At 31.5% G+C, this 21,758-nt stretch overlaps 2 protein-coding genes across 3 annotated transcripts in view; one reads left to right on the forward strand and one right to left on the reverse strand.

Annotated features, from left to right (window-relative positions):
- Nucleotides 1–4,915: 4,915 nt before the first annotated feature.
- Nucleotides 4,916–16,102, reverse strand: LOC110031719. 2 transcript variants are annotated; one of them, XM_020735077.1, is made up of 9 exons: nucleotides 15,976–16,054; nucleotides 15,714–15,793; nucleotides 15,086–15,167; nucleotides 11,242–11,309; nucleotides 9,505–9,645; nucleotides 8,781–8,822; nucleotides 6,896–7,038; nucleotides 6,159–6,254; nucleotides 4,916–5,178 (listed from the first exon to the last, which is right to left on the reverse strand). In XM_020735077.1, the coding sequence occupies exons 3-9, from the start codon at nucleotides 15,157–15,159 to the stop codon at nucleotides 5,038–5,040; spliced, it is 705 nt and encodes a 234-aa protein (XP_020590736.1). In that variant the 5' UTR covers nucleotides 15,160–15,167; nucleotides 15,714–15,793; nucleotides 15,976–16,054; the 3' UTR covers nucleotides 4,916–5,037. The 2 variants fall into 2 exon arrangements, with proteins under 2 accessions (XP_020590736.1, XP_020590735.1); XM_020735076.1 differs by lacking the exon at nucleotides 15,714–15,793 and having other exon boundaries at nucleotides 15,976–16,102.
- Nucleotides 16,103–17,146: 1,044 nt separating this feature from the next.
- LOC110031687 (thiol:disulfide interchange protein TxlA) overlaps nucleotides 17,147–21,758 on the forward strand; it is a 13,404-nt gene continuing 8,792 nt past the window's right edge. The window contains exon 1 of the mRNA XM_020735024.1: nucleotides 17,147–17,622. Coding sequence (XP_020590683.1) covers nucleotides 17,176–17,622 — 447 coding nt within the window. The 5' untranslated portion in view covers nucleotides 17,147–17,175. The remainder of the gene's footprint in view (nucleotides 17,623–21,758) is intronic.

The raw sequence follows: 21,758 nt of genomic DNA on the forward strand, positions 1-21,758 counted from the left end.
AAGTTTGCCCATCAAAATACATCATCACCGTAAATTAATGTGATTTAACTGCATGCGGTGTCCGTATGCAATAATTTTTCGAATGAAATGGGGGCAGAGGATTGCGTGGGTTCTTATAAGTAGAATTTCTTTTTTTAATCTATTTTCTTATTATTATTTCATTTAAATGCATCAATTTACGTTTAACTTGCTTCCACTCGAAATCATATCAATATGGGAGTCCCTAAGTAAAATCGATGTTCTAGACACGTTCGTGTAATTCGTTTCATCATCTGAGACCATCTGAACAAATTCACCGATGGACAAACCAATTTGAGTTAATTTCACGTGCAGCATGGAGAATGAGATCATTTGGTCCGACCGGAGCCATCCGACAAGAAGAATATCGATGGATTTTCGCCTAAGTGATGAACACAACCTAGTAGAATGATCCCGACAGCGTGTCTCTCAACACAGGACAGAGGGTCTTAAATGAATGTCAAAAATAAATCAAATTTAGTTTTTGAATTTTAGTTTATTATTGATTCTTTTGGAAAATAATCTTAATTTTGATTTAATGATGAAGAGTATGTAGGTGTTACTGTGACTGTGATTTGAATTTTGATGTTTAAAAATTTTAAAATCTCAAGTCCAAAAGGTCTTCTTAAGGCTTTTTCAATTATTATGGGAACTAATCATGAGTTTCAATATATTGGTCTCAATTGACGCTACCGAGAGTTGAGGATTCAAGACAATAAACATGAGACTACAAGGTGTCAAGAAGTGGCTTGAATTTCTAAATTGTGTAGGTCTCAATACTAGTGCTCTAGAAGAGTTAATAGAGAAGTCCAATGAGTTGATCATAGACTCTATAGAGAGAAACATACTTAACAAAAAATGATGCCAACATGATCTTTTATTATTTTATATTTGGCTTGTTTTATAGTTTTCTGTCATGTTTGCATGCTTGAATTGCTTATTCTATTTCTTTATGGTTCATCTGGGATGCTACGAAAATTGCAATTTAGGCTCTTTAACTCCTTAAAATTATAATTCTTTTAACAAAAATCCTTATAAAAATTCAAAGATAAATTAAAATTTAGGATTAAAATTATCAGAATTTTTTAAAACTTTATTTTACTTTCTTGCATGTATGTAGACTGGTTTTAAAACGGGTTGCATAAAATAGTCTTTACCCAAGTTATAATTAATAGGATCTCTATAATTCCTAAGGACCACTCTAAATAAATGCATTATTTTACATGTCCTGAAGATAAGCCTCCATGCTTCTCCAACCCGACTGGTCAAATATAAATTTATACTTAAGTGGTTGTTCAATGAGCTTAGATCGTTAGAAGACTCCCCGACAAAAAATGGAGTGTAAATCCTTTTGTTGTGAGTGTTTCCAACTTTATAGTTGAACCTTTATTTTTCATCCTCTCCAGCAGCATCCTTGTAATTTTGTCGGGTATAAGTCTTCTCTCTCGGAGCTCCACCTAAAAGTCATATGATAGAGTTTCATTCCTTTAACCTTAGGATTGTCGAGACCCCCGCGGACGACGCAATTCACGGATTGGTGACCGGAGATCTCTAGACGTGTTGGGTTGACTTCGTTCACAACCAAGTAGACTTAGGGTCATAGTGATTTGGGATGACTGGTCTGCAATAACCCAAACCCAACAACCTTTACCTTCTAGGGATTAATCCTCTCTCCTTTGACTACCCCTGTTGAGTCACGTCCTTCTTTTGCTTTCGTTGGTATCATCTTGAAAGTTTGACTATCAATAAGCTATTGTCCGTTTGGGATATGACATTCTATCTCATGCCCTTATGACTCGGATGTGCTTTGAAGAATCAGGATTCCCCATCAGAATTATTCGGTTATTTCATAGGTTTTGTGTGTCAATAAGTATGTTACTCAATTAGGGTAGTGAGAGAATCGCTTTCCATCTAATGGCTCATCGAAAACTTTGAAAGCATCCGAACATTCTCATGCAAAATAACAATCCTTTGAGAGTCTTGTGCCAGTCGTTGCTACTAATTTAAACAAATTTTTTTCGGATCAAATGTAATCTTGGGAAACCCAAATATGTAATTAAACAAGTGGGATACATCCTCTTGAGAGCACTCTATACCCTAGAATAGGCAAACAAAATGAATCACTAGTTGTGGGTAGTCTACACAGATATTCGTCCAATGTGCTTCATCCCATCTTGTTTGGGCGGACATTATTGACCTATCATTGTGAGATTTATCACATGTAGGCTCTCTACGTTTTTTATCTTGTTTGTCATCGTTATCGTATGTCAATCATTTCTGATTTTTCTCTTCTCCTGATCACTCTCTACATTCTTCATTTTGTTTGTCATCTTTATCGTATGTTTGTCATTTCTGATTTCTCTCTTCTCCTGATCATTCATATGATATAGAAGAGAAATTTATTTAGAAAATAAAATTATATGATGATAGACAAACTGACGAATTATTTTAAAATAAAAAAAGAAAGAAACGAAAACACAATCATAATGAAGCATATCTTACCGATGGATCATGACCCTTATTTGAGTTTTTTCTAGTATTTGGTTATTTTTTCAAATATAAATACCTTAAGGCTAGTTCTCTATATAAAGTGAGGATATTTACACCATAGAAGGCTCAATGTCACTAAAAAAAACTTTCATTTCACTTATGTTCATGCTTAATGAGAAGATGAAATTTGCATTGGCTTTTCATATGTCTGAATAACTTCATTTCTTTGGGGCATTTACAACGTAGCACACAATCCTAATTTATTTACATATCTCACACCTAAGTATTCATATTTTACACATAACACTAAAATCCTTAGGTTTATGATACCAAGCCATTATAAAGTGTAAATTAGGAATTAGATGTGTTAATACATAAGAATGGTGTGTATTTATGTAAGTTTCCTTATTTTTATCAAATCACTAGGTACATTAATATATCCAATAATCATCTATAAACCTTAATAATGAATAGCTCACATGCACTTACATTAAGCAAAAAAAAAAAATGACATGGAAGAATTATAATCCATGAAGGATCACCTAAGTGTGACCTAAAGGTATATTGTTTTGATAATTCACTCGAATTATAATTAATCAAGAATCACATAAGTGTGACCTGAAGGTATATTGCTTTGATTATTCCCCTGAATCATATACAGATTAAAAATCAAGCATTCTTCAAAGGCTATCTTGATCTCAGGTATCCCAATCAAACAAAGGGGTCACCATAAATGAAATGCACCAAAAAACCATCAAACTAAAATCACGATTAAGCATTCCAACCAAATATCAAGCATTCAAACCATGATATCACCAAATTACTCTAGCATAAATCTCAAACATTCAAACTACGATACCACCAAAATTTGCACCGGTATTAACATGAAGCATTCAGACCACGATATCATTTGAGTACTCCAACCGAAAGTAATAAAATGAAATTATCATCAAGCATTCAAACCACGAGAATTAAACATTACCGCCATACTGGATCACCATCGATCAACTTTCATATGACTCAATCCCAACATAGAAGAAACGATCATACAAATCAACCACAACTAAAAGCCTACACAAATATGGAAACCAGAGAATTTGATGACTCATTGTATAAAAATGGGAGGCGAGTATTTTTTTGAGCCTTCTATCACTAACAAGAGATTATAAAAATGACGAAGAGCTTACAAGCGAGCAACAAAGGAGAAGAAAAAAAGGAAAAAGTAGAGCTAAGAAGCCAACAATAGAAGAGAAGACAAAAAAGAGATTGTTGATAATTAGGTTTAGAACACCAAATAAAATCTTGGATCACAATATGGCATCAGTTTGCAAAATAGAGTTCTTAGTTTCTGCCTTTTTGTAAAAAAAGTAGTTTGAATGTGAACCCCAAACGATACCACAGGTGCTGTTCAAACCACACTGCAACTGAAACGACATGTCAAACATGGCTTAAGTTGAAGGTCCTATATCGTATGTATGGACCTAACCTATTTAGGCTTGTTGCATTTAGGTTCCATAAGCTCCTAAGTAGCCTCAATATTAGACTCCCAATCATACGAGCTTAGCTAAGGTTTAATTATATTTCACACGGAATTAAAAAAAGGATAATTTGAGTTAGTCGCACTAAAGCCAATAAGCCACTTAGGAAACACCATGAAGGAATCCAAAGCCTATATTAGAAGATAGAGAATTCATTCCCTACCCAAACAAAAAAAAAAAAAAATGAAATCAACAAAAGTAACAATCAATCTCAATACATTTTGTTCATTCATGAAACATAGCAGATGACAACAAGATTATCATACCTTAATATCCTCGGACGTGCTATCGGAAAATCAAATTCCTCAAGAAGATTTGTAACTCATTTCACCTCACAAATAATTTGTATCACGACTTTGTGTTTTGCTCCAACATTTGATTTGATTTTTTCTTTCATTTTCTCTTTGACCTAGTTGCTTCCCATATAATTCTAGAATGGAGATATTGTAACATCATTCAAAATAATATAGTTAGCCAAGCATTCACAATAAGGTTTTCATTTTTAGTATAATATCTCTTTTATTAGCAACTTCATGATACATCCAATGATACACATAGTGACTTCCTAATGATCTTGTTTGAGAGTTTGCATGTTTTAACTCATGACTTTTGCAACGAAAGAGACGTTTGGTTTGCTAGCAATAAGATATATCATTTAGTCGACACATATCCAATAAAGAGAGACCTTTAAATACTTCCTTTGTATTGTAGTCTTATAAGCATAAAAATGATATAAATATAACTATCAAACTTTAGGTGTTAGATTTATAAAAAAAAAATAAGAATTGTATGGTAAAATAATAAGTAGTAAATGTAACATACTACTTTCCAACCAAAAAAAAACATAAAATAAATAGTAATTTTCTTCTCTAGCATTCTCATTAATACAACATAAACAAATTGTTTAAATGATATTTTTATTGTATTATTCTATAGACAACTCCATAATTTACAGCCATAATCATCAGACACTGCGGTGACATAATTTCTTTCAGCTTTTATGTCCTGAAACATATTTCCAGGCCAGGTGCAAGGCATTGTCATCTATGTCCGGCCGTAATTCCCAAAACAGGCAGTAGCTTTCAAGAACTGATGAAGATGCCTTCAGATCAAGAGATTTGATGATTTTTTCCTGCAATTAAACAAAAAAAAAACAAAAACAGGTTAAAGGGTATACATTTTGATTCTTTCCAAATATTCATTAAAAGTTATAATTTCTATATTAATTGTTGTCTCCTTAAATAAAAAGTTTCACTATCAGCACTCTTGGAAGAATTTTTATACTTTTCACCATCAACAATGTCTGATGAAGCATAAAATCTACCCTTCACTGTAAACATGCAACCACATAAATCTATATTCAAATATTTCATCTTTGATGTATGTAAATCCAAACTTTCTTCTAATACAATCGCCCCTTAATTTATTGTTCTTAAGTATCACGCAGTCATCTTAGGGCTTGTTTGGGATCAATTTTATTTTTTGTTTTTAGTTTTGATTTTCCTTTGTTTTTTAAAACATGTTTGCTTAAATGCGTCTTTAACATGTTTTTATTTTTGATTTCTAAAAACAAATAAACATGTTATTGAAACAGTCATAATAGCATTTGGGTGTTCTGAATGATGTCAAAAACAACCATAGCTTTAATCAAACATATCAAAAATATTTTGTTTCAAATTAAAACATAAATAAAATAAAAAAATAAAAGTTATCCCAAACGACTGCTTAATATTCTCATTTTCATAACAATAACCGTGATAACAATGATTTCTTTGTATGCCAATACTTCAATCCACACAACATTACAACCTAACCACAATTTTAGTAAAATTGTTTTTATGTTTCTGTGATTTTTACTTAATCACATAAAGTTCTAGAGATCTTTTCATTTTAAACGTTCAAACTTAACTTTATTAATTACAACTCCATCGAAATCTTCTTTTTTCTATATAATAGATCAAAAATATTTGATATATTACACTTATTTCGATGTATTTTTTAGATATTTTTTTCAATGCTCTAATGTTTACTTATTATAATGAATGACTCATCAATTAGAACTATATCAAAATTTACAAGATATTTATAAAAAAAACAATCAGCATACCATACCTGCATTGTAAATTCAAGCTTCAGCATTCCGTAGATGATGCTCATCAAAGGTACACGTGACATTAATTCAATGAGAAGCGCTGATTCTTTTGCATCCTAAAAATGCATGCAGGTAAATATGCAAATGTTTGGATATAAATGTTTCACAATTACTAGTTCCCAAATGTTTGTCACAAATATTGAAATAAGTAGGGAATTCACTCTGCATTTCAACAATAATAAATCCTAAGAAGAATAGTTTCCATTACGTGAAATGGATATGAAAAATAACATTCTCAACAGAGATTTAGAGGAAAAGACTATATGAAACAATAAGGGTTCGTTTAAAATGGAAATGATTAACATAATTGCCATAGTCCTATGTGAAAAATATTTTGCTAACTCGAATTGTTTAGGCTTGATGATATGAACAATATAAGTAAAATCTCTAATGTTACTGGGATAAAAATTCAAATCATAAAAAACACAGATGACATTATATTTGTTGATTCCATTTTCAGGCCACCAAGGTAGTATTGTAATAATTTTGCTACAACATTTCTTCCTAAGGACAATAAAAATAGAAGTCAAACAGAGTAAGCGAATCAATATTAAATAATTAGAAATCAGAGAAACATTAAAGCACACAAGGTGGCAATTAAAAATATCAATTTTTTTCAATAACAAATGCATGATGATGGAAAAAAAAAGACAAGAAATTAAATTGAAATAAGACGTAAATATTGGCTTTGTCGTACCTCTTGAACCGAACATGATTGCTGGGTTTTTGTATCGTCGAGGGAGTTAGATATACAATTTGAAAAATGTCCGTCTAAAGCACGCGTTGCTATACCAACTGCATTGTGCTTAAGGCTTTCAAGTTCATCAAGAAGAACTTTTGCTGAAATGTAAATCAAGAGAAAGAAATAATTCAACATCCAACTAAGGGAATATAATGCCAAGAGAAACAATGAATGCGAGATAAAAGCAAGAGGAAGATGTAATTCACATAGATTTGTTAAGCTAATTATTTCTTTCTATCATTCATCTTAATAGGTTATGTCATTCTACTCTTACGTGATCTTCAATTTATCCAATTATAACCAAAATTAAGTACAAATAAGATTTTTTTTTAGTTGTTTTGATGTGTTCATCTTGTTGATATTTGTGTAGGTTTCATGAATTTTTACAATATCAATAAGATGGATCTTTATGATTTCGAACATATAACTTATTATTCTAAAATGATATTTGGTTTTAAATTTTTTAAAATCTCTATAAGATACTTGAACTTTGGATACTCCAATTTCTAATATAATTCTACCCAAATCACATTTCCCAAAGTAAGAAAAATGAAAAAAGAAAAGCACTGGATGCATAGAAAATATGGCTATATAACTCTTCAAACATGTCTATAGCTTTGCTCAACTTCGCTTTAAAAATTTCCGAAAAAAGAACTATACATGACAGAAAGAGAGTGGCGGAAAATAAACAAATGATCAATAAAATAACTATGAAAGCTTCAAATTTTAATAGCAAAAACATCACCATAAATCAAACTGGTATAGCAAAAATGATAAAATTAAGATGGATGCATGAAAAAAATTAAAAAAAATAAATAACGAATGTTCATAATAGATGAATAATGAGAGAAACAACCATTGAATATAAGTTAGAGAAAAAACACTTTGGTAGTTTGAACAAATATAAGGAATGATAGAGAAAGCAGCAATAAGATGGTTAGATAAATGTAAAGACATGAGATTGGACAATAAAAATGAGTATACCAATTGTTAAATAGATGAAAAAAATGCTAAAAAAGATTTAATGCAAGATGTAGCACATAAGAAAAACAATAGAAAATAAAAATTCATCAAACAAACAAAATAACAGTGAAACCATAAAAAGAGAGAACAAAATTTGAAAATAATAGAAATATCTTTAGTGGAATAACACATCTATGATATTTGTGTTGCGAAAGCTTGTCTAGCAGTTGATAGTCGCAGATTTTTAATATGGACAACTTTTGTTAGATTAAAATTTATAAGTCTATAGCATAGCAAACTACATTTGATTTCTATTTTCTGTGTTGATTTTTTTTTAATTGAAAAGTTATAATGAAATAGAAATAATAAATAATTACATAATATATGAGTGCGAAAGAAAGCAAAGAGGCTAAATTAACAAATAAGATACAAACAAGACCGTAAAACCATATAAATGAAAAAAACTATATAGAAGATTAACATCATGCCTCTTTTAAATAAGTAGTACCAAAAGTTGTTGTACCAATGACATTTTCTTCCCAGATTTTGTTGGCAAAACATTTATTAGTCCTTTCTTTTCAAATATTTCATACAGTTGATCGATAGCAAGAAAATCTCCTAATTTCTTTTACATCTTCTAGCATAAATTCCACCAAAATGATCATGTTGTATCAAGACAAATTACTGTATTATATTTACCCAAAAAAATGGTATAGTAGAGTTGATAAATGAAGAATAAAGATTACCACGTTCCAGCAAAAAGTCAATAAACAAGCAGAGAAAAGGCATTCCACAAGATAAACCTTTAAATGAACTAGTGAATAAAGATAAAAATTGAAACTGGCGACTATAATAAACAGCTTGGGAGAAGAATCACCTTTCATTAAATGGTCTTCAAGCCCCACTTTGCAAAAATGCACTTCAATAACATGTCAATGAAAAATGTGAGATGAAACCAATTAGAACGCTCCACATTGAAAACAAAAGAAATATATATAATAAATAATTGGGCTATTTACATACATACCACCCAACTCCTATGTATTTATAATATCTAAAAGCTATACTTTAATTGTGACATTTATACCACCCAAATCTTTCATGTAACATAAAAAATACCACTATATAACTTTAAAAAAAATGAAATACACTTTTTCATGCATACGTAAGCTGCCACATATGGAAAAACTGAAGTTTAGGTGTCAGATATGCAAATACAGAAGAATTCAGTGGTATGCATGTAAATCTTCCCAAATAGTGTGGCTATTGCTCCAGCAAAAGACAGCCTTCGTATGACTTCTCTTGAGAAACCTCAATAAAAATTCCCTTTTGATAATAATAGTAGTTTTACATATTTCTCAAGAGAATGAATTTAATGATGATAATAAGAATGCCTACTTCAATATCTTCAGGGTATACCAAGGCTCATGTAAAAATTCATAAGGACGCAACTCTTATTCACTGTGCTTAATGAAAACGTAACAAAAAAAAGGCTAAAAATACAAGCAAAGTTCTATAAAATCTCACAAATCTTCAAATATACTATCCTACTACAGTTAATAGAAACCAAATTATTCTAATACGATAACACAATTACTTACATTTAATAATAGTTTGAACAGCATTTTCATGCTTAGTGAAACCAGCTTCAACATATTCATTCAGTTTGTCTGTGCAATTAGCTTTGATTACTTTATCAACCACACTCAATGATTTGGAATGTAGAGTCCTCCTGAGTATCTCTGTTCAGAGAGACATTCATGAGAAATGCAATCTAAGATGAGTAGTATAACCATGAAAGCATGATGAAATTAATATTTTTTGCACGGTTGAAAGCAAGAAAACATAAAGAAACGACATTCCAAAAAATAAAGTTAGAGAAAAAAAATCACAAAAATTACTTCATCACATACTAAAAAAACAATTGATGTGGCGCTCTAATTGACTTTCGTATGACAAAATAATTAGCTTCCACCTTTAAGTAAAATCATAATCTGAATATTTCAATTCCTACAGGTAAATCATAATCCTAAATTATTTCCTATAGTGAAACTAAGTTTCTATGCCTGGAAGCTCCACTAACCCACTGTTTAACTACATAAATTTGCTGCCTTAACAGATGCGAGGGGGCGAGTGGCCGAGTGGGGGTAGAAGCACTGAACCCGACTCCTTTCCTCCCAGAGAGAGAGAGAGAGAAAGGGGGGGAGAAGCAGGTTGGTCTGGTTTATGGCATAGAAAACCAGAGATCCAAATCTAGAAATCAATAAATATGACAAGTTCCAAATCTTTTATCAAGATCTATCAAATATGAAAAGTTCCAAATCTTTTTGGACTCTATCAAGATCTAGTCAAATATGAAAAGTTCCAAATCTTTTATCACAATTGTATAAATCAATAATAGGCTCAAGTAATTCCATAAGAATTTATATGTATCCAATGGCAACAAAATGCCTTCAAGGGAATATAACAGCTGGTGATAAAAGCAAAAAATTATAAGATACTAAAAAAAGAATTATGAGTTGCCTTTGAAGAAAACTCAAAGGAAAAATGTACATGGATAAGTTCTAAAATCCTGCAAATAAGAACTCTTAAAAGTTAAAACATGTATTATTTCTAATGATTGAATTGAGCGCCCCCCATATTAAATTAAACCTAAAGACGAAGTCAAAATATAGAAGAACATAACCTGTTCCTAATAGATCAACATCATAAGCATGTTTAAGATAAATTGAAGAGAGAATACAATCAATTTCAAGTTCACTTTACATGGTTTCAGCAAGCATACACTTACATATTTTCATCGATTAGTCAACACAATCTTTTGAAGGCACAACAGACGTCAAATTATTGGGCCCATTATCAGATCCAAACAAAATCTACCACCAAGAACCAATTTTTTTGGGAATGTCTTCTGATTATAAAGTATGTGTCTCTTAAAAAGAAAAAAGCTTCATATCACAGCTAAAATTTAAAAATGGATCTAGGTAGGCTATATTTTCCATTTCAGAAAATTAACAAATTAATCACAGGTTGATGCTTCACAACCCCGTAATTTTTGCAGGTTTATGCAAAATTTGAGTTTTCAAAAAATTGATGTGCCTAAAACAATCTCGAAAAGAGGAAGAATTCATTTAAATTTATTAGTAGACTTCTTTAAACTACATATGCTTTATGCACAAGTAAACCAAATCATCAAATTAAATAAAAAAAAACATAAATTTGGAACAATAAAGAGCAAATGATTCCATTCTAAGCACATTTAACAATTTTTTAGTATTTTTGACATACACAATTCATAAAATCCTGAAAAGAAAACTTCCAATATTTTCAATTCTCACCGAGTGCTTGATAGAATCCTCTAAGGAACCCCTTCCCTGCATCAAAAAGCTCCTCATGCTTGGCACATCTGAAAATCAATGAAAATTTAAATCATTTAGCGAAGAAGCGCACGGATGTACACATATGTTTAGCTGGTAGCAAGAATTTCTTTCTTTTTCAAAGTATAATATCATAGCTACAAAATTATATAATTACAACAGGAACAATCAACAAGAAATTCCAAAGAAGAAAAAATAAAGACAAGATAAAAGATAAAATGATGGCCAAAGATGAAAATCCTTTGAAATATGAAACTACAGGAAAAAAAAAAACACGCACTTGTAAATTCTTTCTAGACATATGATGAATAAAAGCAACAATACACTAATTTAGATTGATGTCGTATTTGATAAATAAGATTGAAAACCTCATATCCACCAGAGCATCAACTCTTTGATTGCTCTCATTTGAATCATAAGAGAATCATGGTAAAAAAACCGGAAAATTAGTATCAAAGAATTGATCAGCTCTGTGGGGCTAGTAGGGGAAGACACGACAACCTCTAGTTCCAAAGGAGAGTCTGCAATCTGTTGTAATTTTTGAGTGAAATCTTGAAATAGTGAAAGAACAACAACCATAATTTTAGAAGCTCAATTTTTAATATTAGAATGTACGTATTGCTCCTAATAGTTACAAATAGTCACCAATTAAGTGTATAGATGACATGAAAAATTGCGTTTAATCTCCAAACCGAGGCACCCCAAAAAGAATCTACCAATAATAAAAAGGGTCATTTATTTTGCATAAAATATTAATCCAATTCTTATGCATTTACATATCCAACATCTAAACTTTAATTTTTACATTTATACCACCCAAAGCTTTCATATCACATCAAGAATACACCTTTTCATGCATAAAGAAGGCGCCGTGTATGTAAAAATTGAAGTTTAGATGTTAGAAATGTAAATACATAAGAATTGAGTGTTATGTATGCAAATCTTCCAAAAAAAAAGTAGCCTAGTGAACACACAGATCTCATCTTCAACAAAAATGGGTGAGGGATTCCTTGTTTGTGAATGATGATTATGTTGAGTTAGAGCTGAATCTTGATAAAAATGAAAAGGACGTAATTATATGGAATGAAATACAATCTTAAATCATTCAATTCACAGACAATTTCAAAGGAATAAGAAGACCAAGCAAATAGAGCTGCATTTTTTGAAGGAATGAAAGCAGTAAGAAGAGCCTCCTTAAAGTAAGGAGCCACGGAAATAAGTAGTGACAACCAAAAAGAAATTAGATAATCGACTAAAACCTTAGTATTAGCCAATGTGGGAGAAGGAAAATAATGAGTTGAGATTTTAGAGAGGCCGACACGTGTTGCACAAAAAAATGAGGACATAAATGGCATATATTTTTTAAAGAGGATGTGAGAAATTCATCCAAAAAAAAACATGCAACTAAAAAGGATGGCAAGGCAGCAACCTTAGATTAGGCAGACATCAGATAAGTTCCTAGAGAACTACAGAAAGCTTTGACATGCCTCATGCAACGGCACTAAGAGTGATGGGCCAACAGGTGAGAATGCCTTATGCAGGAGCACTGGGGCGTACATAGCCAGTGCCCCCCATAAATGACGCAAGGTGCAGGAATGTTGGTCGATAGCCAATGGATTGCTAGCAATGAAGCAAACTTATCATGAGATACTCATGCTTTAAATCTGATGTAGTGCCCATCAATATGGTTTTACCGTTCTGGCTCAAAAATGATGAATTCGAAGACCAACCATTCATTTATAAAATATAAGTTGTATAGCGGCAATTGTTATAGTTTTTTATGATTAAAATTATGATAAATTCAACATAGAATTTTTGCAACATTTTGCTTTGGCTTCCTAATTATTTTCCTTGAAGATTTGACGTCCTAATGTTTTGATAATAACAGAATTTGATAACAACATCTTGAAAATTCACTATTTGATTACCTTTTTTCTACTTCTTTTGATCTTTCCATTTACTAATTCATTGAGTAGCCTACACTAAGTTGACATCAAAGCAAAATTTTCTATTGACTTCGCACTAGTTTCATCAATTTCCAACATTTTTGCTCGTGTTTACAACAACTACCTATATTTCATTCTCCTCCCACACATTCTCTTTTCATATGCCCACTCTATATACATGTAGGTTCTTCTTCACATTTTAATAATAATTTACCAATTTCTATGTGTTGGCAACTATTTTTGATACAACACGCGTGGGAAGTGTCTTCTTGAGCCTTAAGACGCATTTATGACCTTTGCAGAAGTTTGAGGGTAATGTTCTACTCATATCCAAGCTTTCGAGGTTTGCAAGCAGCTTGAATTCCCCTCTGACAGACTTTTAAGCAGGCCCACGTTTGTGAGGGTCTGGCGTGACCACGCCTGGATTGGGTGTTGCCATGCCCAATCCCAGGCGTGGCCATGCCCAACCTTGGGATTGACCGCACCCGAATCCGACGTGCCCACGCTGCAAACTCCCGAAACACGCCATGCAGCCCAATCTGAGAGCCCGACGTAATTACACCGGGTCTCGGGTGTGACCACGCCGAGTCACCTGGCCTTTCCGATTTGTATTCTCGGCAACTCCTCCAACCCGACCGAAAAATGCTCTTTAGCAACCAAAAACTTGAATGAGGGAATAATTGAGGGGATAATTGGCAAGGGAAGTTTGGAGGTGATATGTGTCCACTTTTGGGACACTGGGAGAGTAAATAAAAAAAGATAGAGAATAAAATAAAATTAAAAAATATAAGCAAGAAAAGAGAAAAAAGGGAAAAAATTTGTTAGAAAGTCTTAAATATTCATTTGGCTATCAATCTATGGTTCCACTGCATCTTTCAACATCTTCCCAAGTCCTCTGCATCAATATGGAGATTGACCATGCTCTATGTAATCATTGCCATTATAAGTTGAATGCTTTTCTTTGTTAACCGGCAAAGCTAGTATAATATTAAGTGTGAGTAGGTGTGAATATTTATTTGCTTAAGTTGTAAGAGAATCCTATACTTTGTGTAATAAACATCAATTAAAATAGGTATGATTGAAACTTTTATATTCTATTTTGTGTTGAATTTGTTTCTTTATATTTAAATTCTAACATGTGATTGAAATGCGAAATTAATAATTATCATGTTTGTTCAATTACTTATATTAATTCTGCCGACCTTCAAATTCATATTTCCATAAATTTTGACACACTGAGAAGTGAATATAAAAGTTTGTCGAAAATGGTGGAGCAAATTGAACATGGAGTAGATAAAATAAAAATTAGAATAACTATTAGTAAAAAAATCTTAAATTTACAAATATAAGTTTTATTAAAATAAAAGCTAGAGGAAAGATTAGGCTAGATTGGAAAGGTTTGCTACTTTGTTTGCAACTTCTCCTCTTTTTAGTTTATCGTTACATGCATATTACCCTTTATTCCTCACAATTGCCATGCTAAACCCATCTTGCTCATTTCTCTCTTATTAGAGTAAACTTGGAGACATTTGATCAAAATAACATTATAATTGTCTTGCAACAAATAAACAAGCTTACACATTTATAATTAAAGATGAAGACCTCAAAGCAATTTATTAGAGTTATGGATCAATAACTCAAAAAAGCCATCTATTTCACAAGGGGCCAATATCATAATTAAAGATTCTATGTTCTATGATCATTGTCTTACAATAATATGCTACAAATTACATTGTTAAAACTGGACGGCATGATGAAAAGTGGAATGGAAAAAACACTCCACAGAAAAAAAAAAAGGAAGAAAAAAACTATAAATTTCGAAGCAAATTCATATAACTCAAGTGCGTAAGAAAAGGTACATTGTCATAAAGTCCGTGAAAATAGTATCAACAGCCTTATTGGTCGAATCTTCAAGCAAATTTAAGTGATCCATTTGATTGCCTGGAGAAGGTTTAGATAGATAAGCAATAAGTGCATAAGATAATTTATAGATCTTTTAAGAAAATATATAAATCTAAAACTGTTACTCTAAGATAAAAGCCAATATGGAATTCATGTCTAAACTGTATTTATACTCATCTCACAAGAATGAGATTAACAAAATTTTCCATGACAGAATAATTAAGAAGAAGATAATGATTATAATGACTAAAGCATACACGCTAATAATGAACACCATTTTGTATGCCTAACTACTTAATATAAACCATCAAGTTCTAATGAACATTTAAGGTGTCAATCATATTTGAAATAATCCAAAATCGTATATTAAGCAATCAACTGTAGACTCCCAGATTATTTCTATAAAAAATTATGATTTGAGGGCTAGTTAAAAAATATGAATTTATTTTTTTTTGTCTGAGTGACTGTTCAGTAGCATGATTTGGGCAGGCAATAAAAACTTAACATGAATCCCGTCAATCAGAAAAAAGAAAAACCATTTTTAAATCCTCCCAATAGTTAAGTCCCATATCTCCCCCGTTTTACCTTGAAAATTCCGGATTTAACTTAAATGAGCAACACACAAACTCTTCGGGGCTATTTGGTTGCAGGATTTAACCAAAATCCTGCCAAACGACAAAAATGACACATTTAATGAATCCTGACGGGCTCTCGAATCCTGTTTTTTCCTCCGTTTAGCCCTAAATCTATGGCTTAGTAAATCCCGTTGAAGGACGGATGAACGGGATTTAGAGAAGCTGAAGAGCACAAAGGAGGGGTGGAGGAAGGGGAGAATGATGAGTGTTACCTTCTTCGATGGTTTCTGGTAGGAGCGTAGCAGGAGGAGGAGAAAAGATGGGAGTTTCAGAGGTCTTTGTACCCATTGATCTGGTCGTTGTCTTCCAAGCTAGCTTTTAACCTTGGCGAGGGTTTGGGGCGGGAGAGGGGAAGGTTTTTTTTGGGCTTTAATTTAATTTTTTAAAGTTAATTCTCATTAATTTAATTTATTATTAACTAACAATTATTTAATATGTTATTTGATTATAGTTAGGTAAATTTAAATGTTTTTATTTTATAATTACTTAATAAAAATTAATTAATTTAATTCTAATAATTAGTGTTTATTCATTAAATAATAAGTATTAAATTATTTAAAATACAATTAGTTTATTGAAGTTATTATCAATGATTAATTAGTTCAAAAAAGTTTTTAATTATTTATTAGTATAATTATAAATAAAATTTTAATTTTAATTTAATTATTCTTAATAGTTATATTATAAATATGTTGAATGAAACTATCATTTCAAGTAACTTATTTAAATATTGAGATAAAAATATCAAACAATTTCACAAGGTTTATTTTGGTTTAACAGTTGTTGTATCAAAAAAATTTTAAGATTTAAATACGCTAGATTTATTAATTTTGAATTTATTGTTTTGCTAGCCAAATAGCCCCTTCATCTCCTTCTCCTCTTCTCTAAAATAATTGCATATATTGTTTTTAATATAATCTTGTTTCTTATTGCTCTAATCCATGTGCCAATATAATTAATTAATGAATTAATAAATTAATGGTTCGCTTTCTTATAAATTTAAAATTATTATTTTTTATTTCATAAAAAAATTGAAAATTAAGTTCAAAGGGAAAAAATAAGTAATTTAAAATTTTAAATTTGTGCCCTTGAAATAAATTTATAATTATATACATTCTAATATAATATGTATAAATATAAATATAATAAAATGGCAAAATAATCTTAAATTATTTACATGAGATCATTTTAATCTAATAATTTATAAAAAATATGAAAATAATTTAAGGGCTTTTAAATTTGGATTAGAATAATCTTATAGAAAGTTATTAAAACTTAATTTTAAAGTAAATGAAACTTATTTTAATATTTTTCATAAAATTTTGAATTTAAATGAATTTATTAAATAATCCGAAACTATTTTATCACTTCACTCAACGAGGACGCCCCTTGATCTCTTGTTGAATCTAGATATGTGTGCGGCTCCGAAGACATCGTTACTCTGCTGGAAATGGCCATGGGATGCTCTCACAAATCCTAAGAACCCTAACCCTTGCGGGAACTTGGAGGTCCCATGGCTCTTCAAATCCATGCAGAACCTGGGATCCCTTGCGCGGACTCTGCTCTTCAATCCGGCTGCTGTCCCCACCTACGGCGAGCATTCTGTGGAGCTCGGCCGTAAGTCTGCGAGGTTGTCGATGGCCACAGCACTCTCGCGGGAGGAGCAAGGAGAGGCGGAACAACGAGCACTGGCGTCGGCGCTGGCCAGCGCGAAGCCAGCGACGGTTATTGAGTTCTACTCGCCCAAGTGCAGGCTTTGTAACTCTCTACTTGATCTAGTGCTGGAACTAGAAGCCCGGAACTCGGATTGGGTTAGCTTTGTCCTCGCTGATGCCGAGAATGAGAGATGGCTTCCCGAGGTAAGTGTTTGAAGCTTATATGGATTTTTTTTTTGCTAGAGAGTATTATATGGTGGAAGGAAGAGATAGAAATGAAGATTAGACATGAAAATCCATGACTTGTTTAGTTTAGCATTCCTTAGCTTTAGGGATTTAAGTGTTCTTTGGAACATTCAACGAGTTTCAGAACCTTTTTTTCAATCGTTTCTTCTATCCATCATGTTTGGTTCCATATAGGGGTTGACATATAGATTGCAGCTATCAGGTTTTTTGTCTTTTGGATAATTTGTTTTTTTATGTGAAAAGAATGCAGAAGTGTTCAAATTCATGCAACAACAATCAAACACAAAAGATTTACGTGGTGCGACGTGATTCACTTACGTCTGGGGGGAAGGAGATTTCACTAGCACTGAATGGGAGAAAGAAAAACAACTTGGAGTTACAACTCAACACTTCTCATCATAACTTTGTCATAAACACGAAGTTCCTTTTACAAAGGAGGACTAGGGGCATACAAGCAAATTAAATAAAAAAACAAAATTACCCTTAATTAAAGAAAAATCATAAATGCAACAATCTCCACTTTATCTCTTGCTTCCAGATAATTGAGAGAGAACCAAATAAGTTTTAAACTCCAAATCTGCTGCACCAAAATGGTTGTTTATGTACCCCCGGGAGAGATCAAACCTCATGTGTTCTTCAAAATGCCTGACTGAGAAATCAGTTCTGAGCTTGGATGTTCACCAAACTCTTATTATAGGTGAAATTCTGGATTGGTAGTATCTTCGTGAGCATGTCTGATGGATTCTCCTTCATATCTATCTTCTTTAACAAAATCTCGTCTTCTTTAATAAAGTATCGAATAAAATGGAAGGGATCAAACTTCATGTGTTCTTTAAAATGCCTGACTGAGAAATCAGTCATGAGTCGGATGTTCACCAAACTCTTACTGTAGTGAAATTCTGGATTGGTAGTATATTTGTGAGCAAGTATGATGAATTTTCCTTTGTATATATCTTCTTCAACAGAGGCTTGTCCTCTTCAATAATTTTCCGAAAAAAGTGGTATCTTACATCAATTTGCTTGGTAGGAGCATGATATTTGACGAGCTTGTCAATCCATTTGCGGATTAATTTATATCAAATTGGAAGATAATTAAAGACTTTTGTTACTTTTCAAGAATTTGTTAAAATAAGGAAATCACTTAAATAATACTTCCAATGATTCTAAGTTTTTTTATTCTATGGAGTCACTTAAATAATACTTCCAAAGAATTTGTTAAAATGAGAGACCAGACACAGTTATTAAGAGGGTTTGTATTGGAGAACTTCTTATTTGATTTTTCTACTTATCATTAATGAGGTTGTTAATGCTCGTAGGAAGCAATTCGAGCAACCTATGGATAAACACAAGAATAGTTAAGGGATGAAAATCGCACATCTCAAATCCGTGATGATTCATTTTAGGTTGGGGTGAAACCTGCTTTATAAGCTTGGAAGTTCATTCATGTCAACTTTCAAAGCACAATTGTGGTTTGATTGTTTTTTTGCGTTCTATTTAAATATTAAATTAGTAAGAAACACTCTTATGTTGGGGGCAATCTCAAGTGCAACACCAAAATGACAAAGCCTCAGACATAGTTGTAGTTAGAATTTTTTTTACTTCTATTATACATCATTATGTTTAGCAAATTTGGATTTAGGGGCAACCTCGATTGAAGCCTTAAAAACATATTGATGCAATTGAACAAGTCATTGTATTCACTTATGCATCTGAGATAACTTATTTGATAATTATTTCTTTTAAATATTCCCATAAACAGTTTATATTTAACAAAATATCTCAAGTAATCTTCAACGTTTGACACACAGTCTTTAGCTGGACTTATAATCTCTAGATGAGAATGCAACTATGGCTTCAAAAGGGTAGTAATGATATAAGCACATCATCTTTGATTCAGGATACACAATCTTTAGCTGGACTTCTACTCTACGGATGAGAATGCAACTATGTTGAGCAAATTTGGATTTACCAACACCCTCAATTGAAGCCTCAAAGAGATATTGATGCAATTAAACAAGTCATTGTATTTACTTATGCATCTGAGACAACTTATCTGATAATTGTTTCTCTTAAATCTTCTCATAAACATTATGTATTTAACAAAAAATTCTTAAAGTGATCTTCAATGTCAATCTTTAGCTAAAGTTCATTTCTTGTTAGTCAAAGTAGAATCGATCCTACAGAGATTCGATTCAATATATTTCATGCATGTTAACTTTGTCGAGTAAAGCTCTGATAGACAACCTCGAATAAGCTAAATTTTTTTATGGATCCTTACTAAACTTTTTCACATATGTTAATATAATTGAGTAACATTATGACAAACGACATCAGATAGGTAAAATATTATTGGTCGATTTTCTTTGACTTCTTCTTTATTGTCTAATTTAATTGAGTACCACACCAAAAAACAACTTTGAGCATGTCAAATAACCTTGGTTGATTTTTATTTTTATTTTATTTTTACATTTTCTACATAGGCTAGCGTTATCCACTAATATTTCAATAAACAACTTCAAATAGGTCAAATATCATTGATGTATTTCTTTCAATATATTTCATAAACTCGCATTGTTGAGTAACACTTTGACATATTAACCCAGATAAAACCTTTCTGTAGACATTGACATTCCAATTTTTTCACATCAACACCATAAATATTGTCATAAACTTTTTAACATGATCTTGAATATTCTCTTGAAGTCCACAAATTTTTTTGTCTTTTATGGCCTCAATAACACTGTCATTGCCAGCCCAAGCCCAGATGTGAAAATTGGAGGGTTGCATTAGGTAGTCGACAGCAAGTGTAAAACTTGTTGAAAAAAAATCATGACATGAATCATTTTGATCATTGTGTAAGTGTTAGGACATCACCTGAAAACAACGCGTTGTATAGCTTGAATACAGTGAAAAGTGTGCAAGAGTCGCTACATCGGCGCCCGGGTGTAGTGTCAAATAAGCAAGGGTTCCTACATTACGGATGAATGCAGATAAAAAAGGTAGTCCATGATTCTAATGAAGCTAATATTATAATAGAATCTTGGAATAGAGGTACTCTCAATGGTAAATTAATGGAATTAGTTGATATTATAATTTATAGAAAAATTAATATGTTATGTATTCAAGAGACTAAATGGGTTGGAGAAAAAACAAAGGACGTTGATAATTTAGGTTTTAAATTTTGATATTCTGGTAAGAGTCGCACTAGAAATGGTGTAGATGTTTATAGATAAGAGTTTGAAAGATAATGTTGTAAAAATTAATAGAGTTGGAGATAAAATTATAGCCCTTAAGATTATCATTGATACTAAGATTTTTAATATTATAAGCGTTTATGCTCCTCAAGTAGGTTTAGCTGCAGGATCTAAAGATAAATTTTGGAATGACTTAGAAGACTTAATACAAATGATACCTCTTACAGAAAGAATTTTTATTAGAGGAGATTTAAATGGACATGTCAGTAGAGTGATAGAAGACTTCAAAAATACTCATGGTGGCTACGATTTTGGAGTAACTAATGAAGAAGGTAGAACTATTTTAGATTTTGTTTTAGCGTATGATTTTGTTATTATTAATATTTTATTCAATGAAAGATATGAACATTTTATTACGTATAAGAGTGGATCTAATAAAACACAAATTGATTATTTTCTTATGAGAAGAAGAGATCGTTGAGATTGTAAAAATTGTAAGGTCCTTCCTAATGAGAATTTAAGTATCCAAGATCATTTATTAGTTTTAGATTTTAAGATGAAGAGTTATAAAATAAAAAATATTAGGATTTATCATCGTAGAATTAGATGGGGGAACCTAAAAATTATAAATAAAATTATTTTTATGAGTAAAATTCGGAATTTCAAAATTTTGGATGTTCATGAAAAAGCAAATGTTACGTGAGATAAAGTAACAAACACTATTAAACAAATAGCAAAAGATGTGATTGAAGAATCAAAAGAAAATGCTTTTATAAATAAAAATAGTTTGTGGGGGAATAATAATGTGCAAGAAAAGATAAAATAAAAGCATTTGTGTTATAAGAATGAGTTTCTATGTAAAAACTTAGAGAATTGGAAAAAATATACGGCGGCCCGTAG

Source organism: Phalaenopsis equestris, unplaced genomic scaffold (assembly GCF_001263595.1).
Source record: "Phalaenopsis equestris unplaced genomic scaffold, ASM126359v1 Scaffold000840, whole genome shotgun sequence".
Classification (NCBI taxonomy): Eukaryota; Viridiplantae; Streptophyta; class Magnoliopsida; order Asparagales; family Orchidaceae; genus Phalaenopsis; species Phalaenopsis equestris.

Bases quoted from the DNA above. Each gene is read 5' to 3' on its own strand.
- LOC110031719 (XM_020735076.1), bottom strand. From the start codon at position 16,051: ATGGGTACAAAGACCTCTGAAACTCCCATCTTTTCTCCTCCTCCTGCT. The intron at 11,310-15,085 runs GTACCTTTTCTT...ATTGATTTTCAG, and splicing joins TTCACGGACTTTATGACAAT to ATGTGCCAAGCATGAGGAGC. The intron at 5,179-6,158 runs GTATGGTATGCT...GTTTAATTGCAG, and splicing joins AGCTTGAATTTACAATGCAG to GAAAAAATCATCAAATCTCT.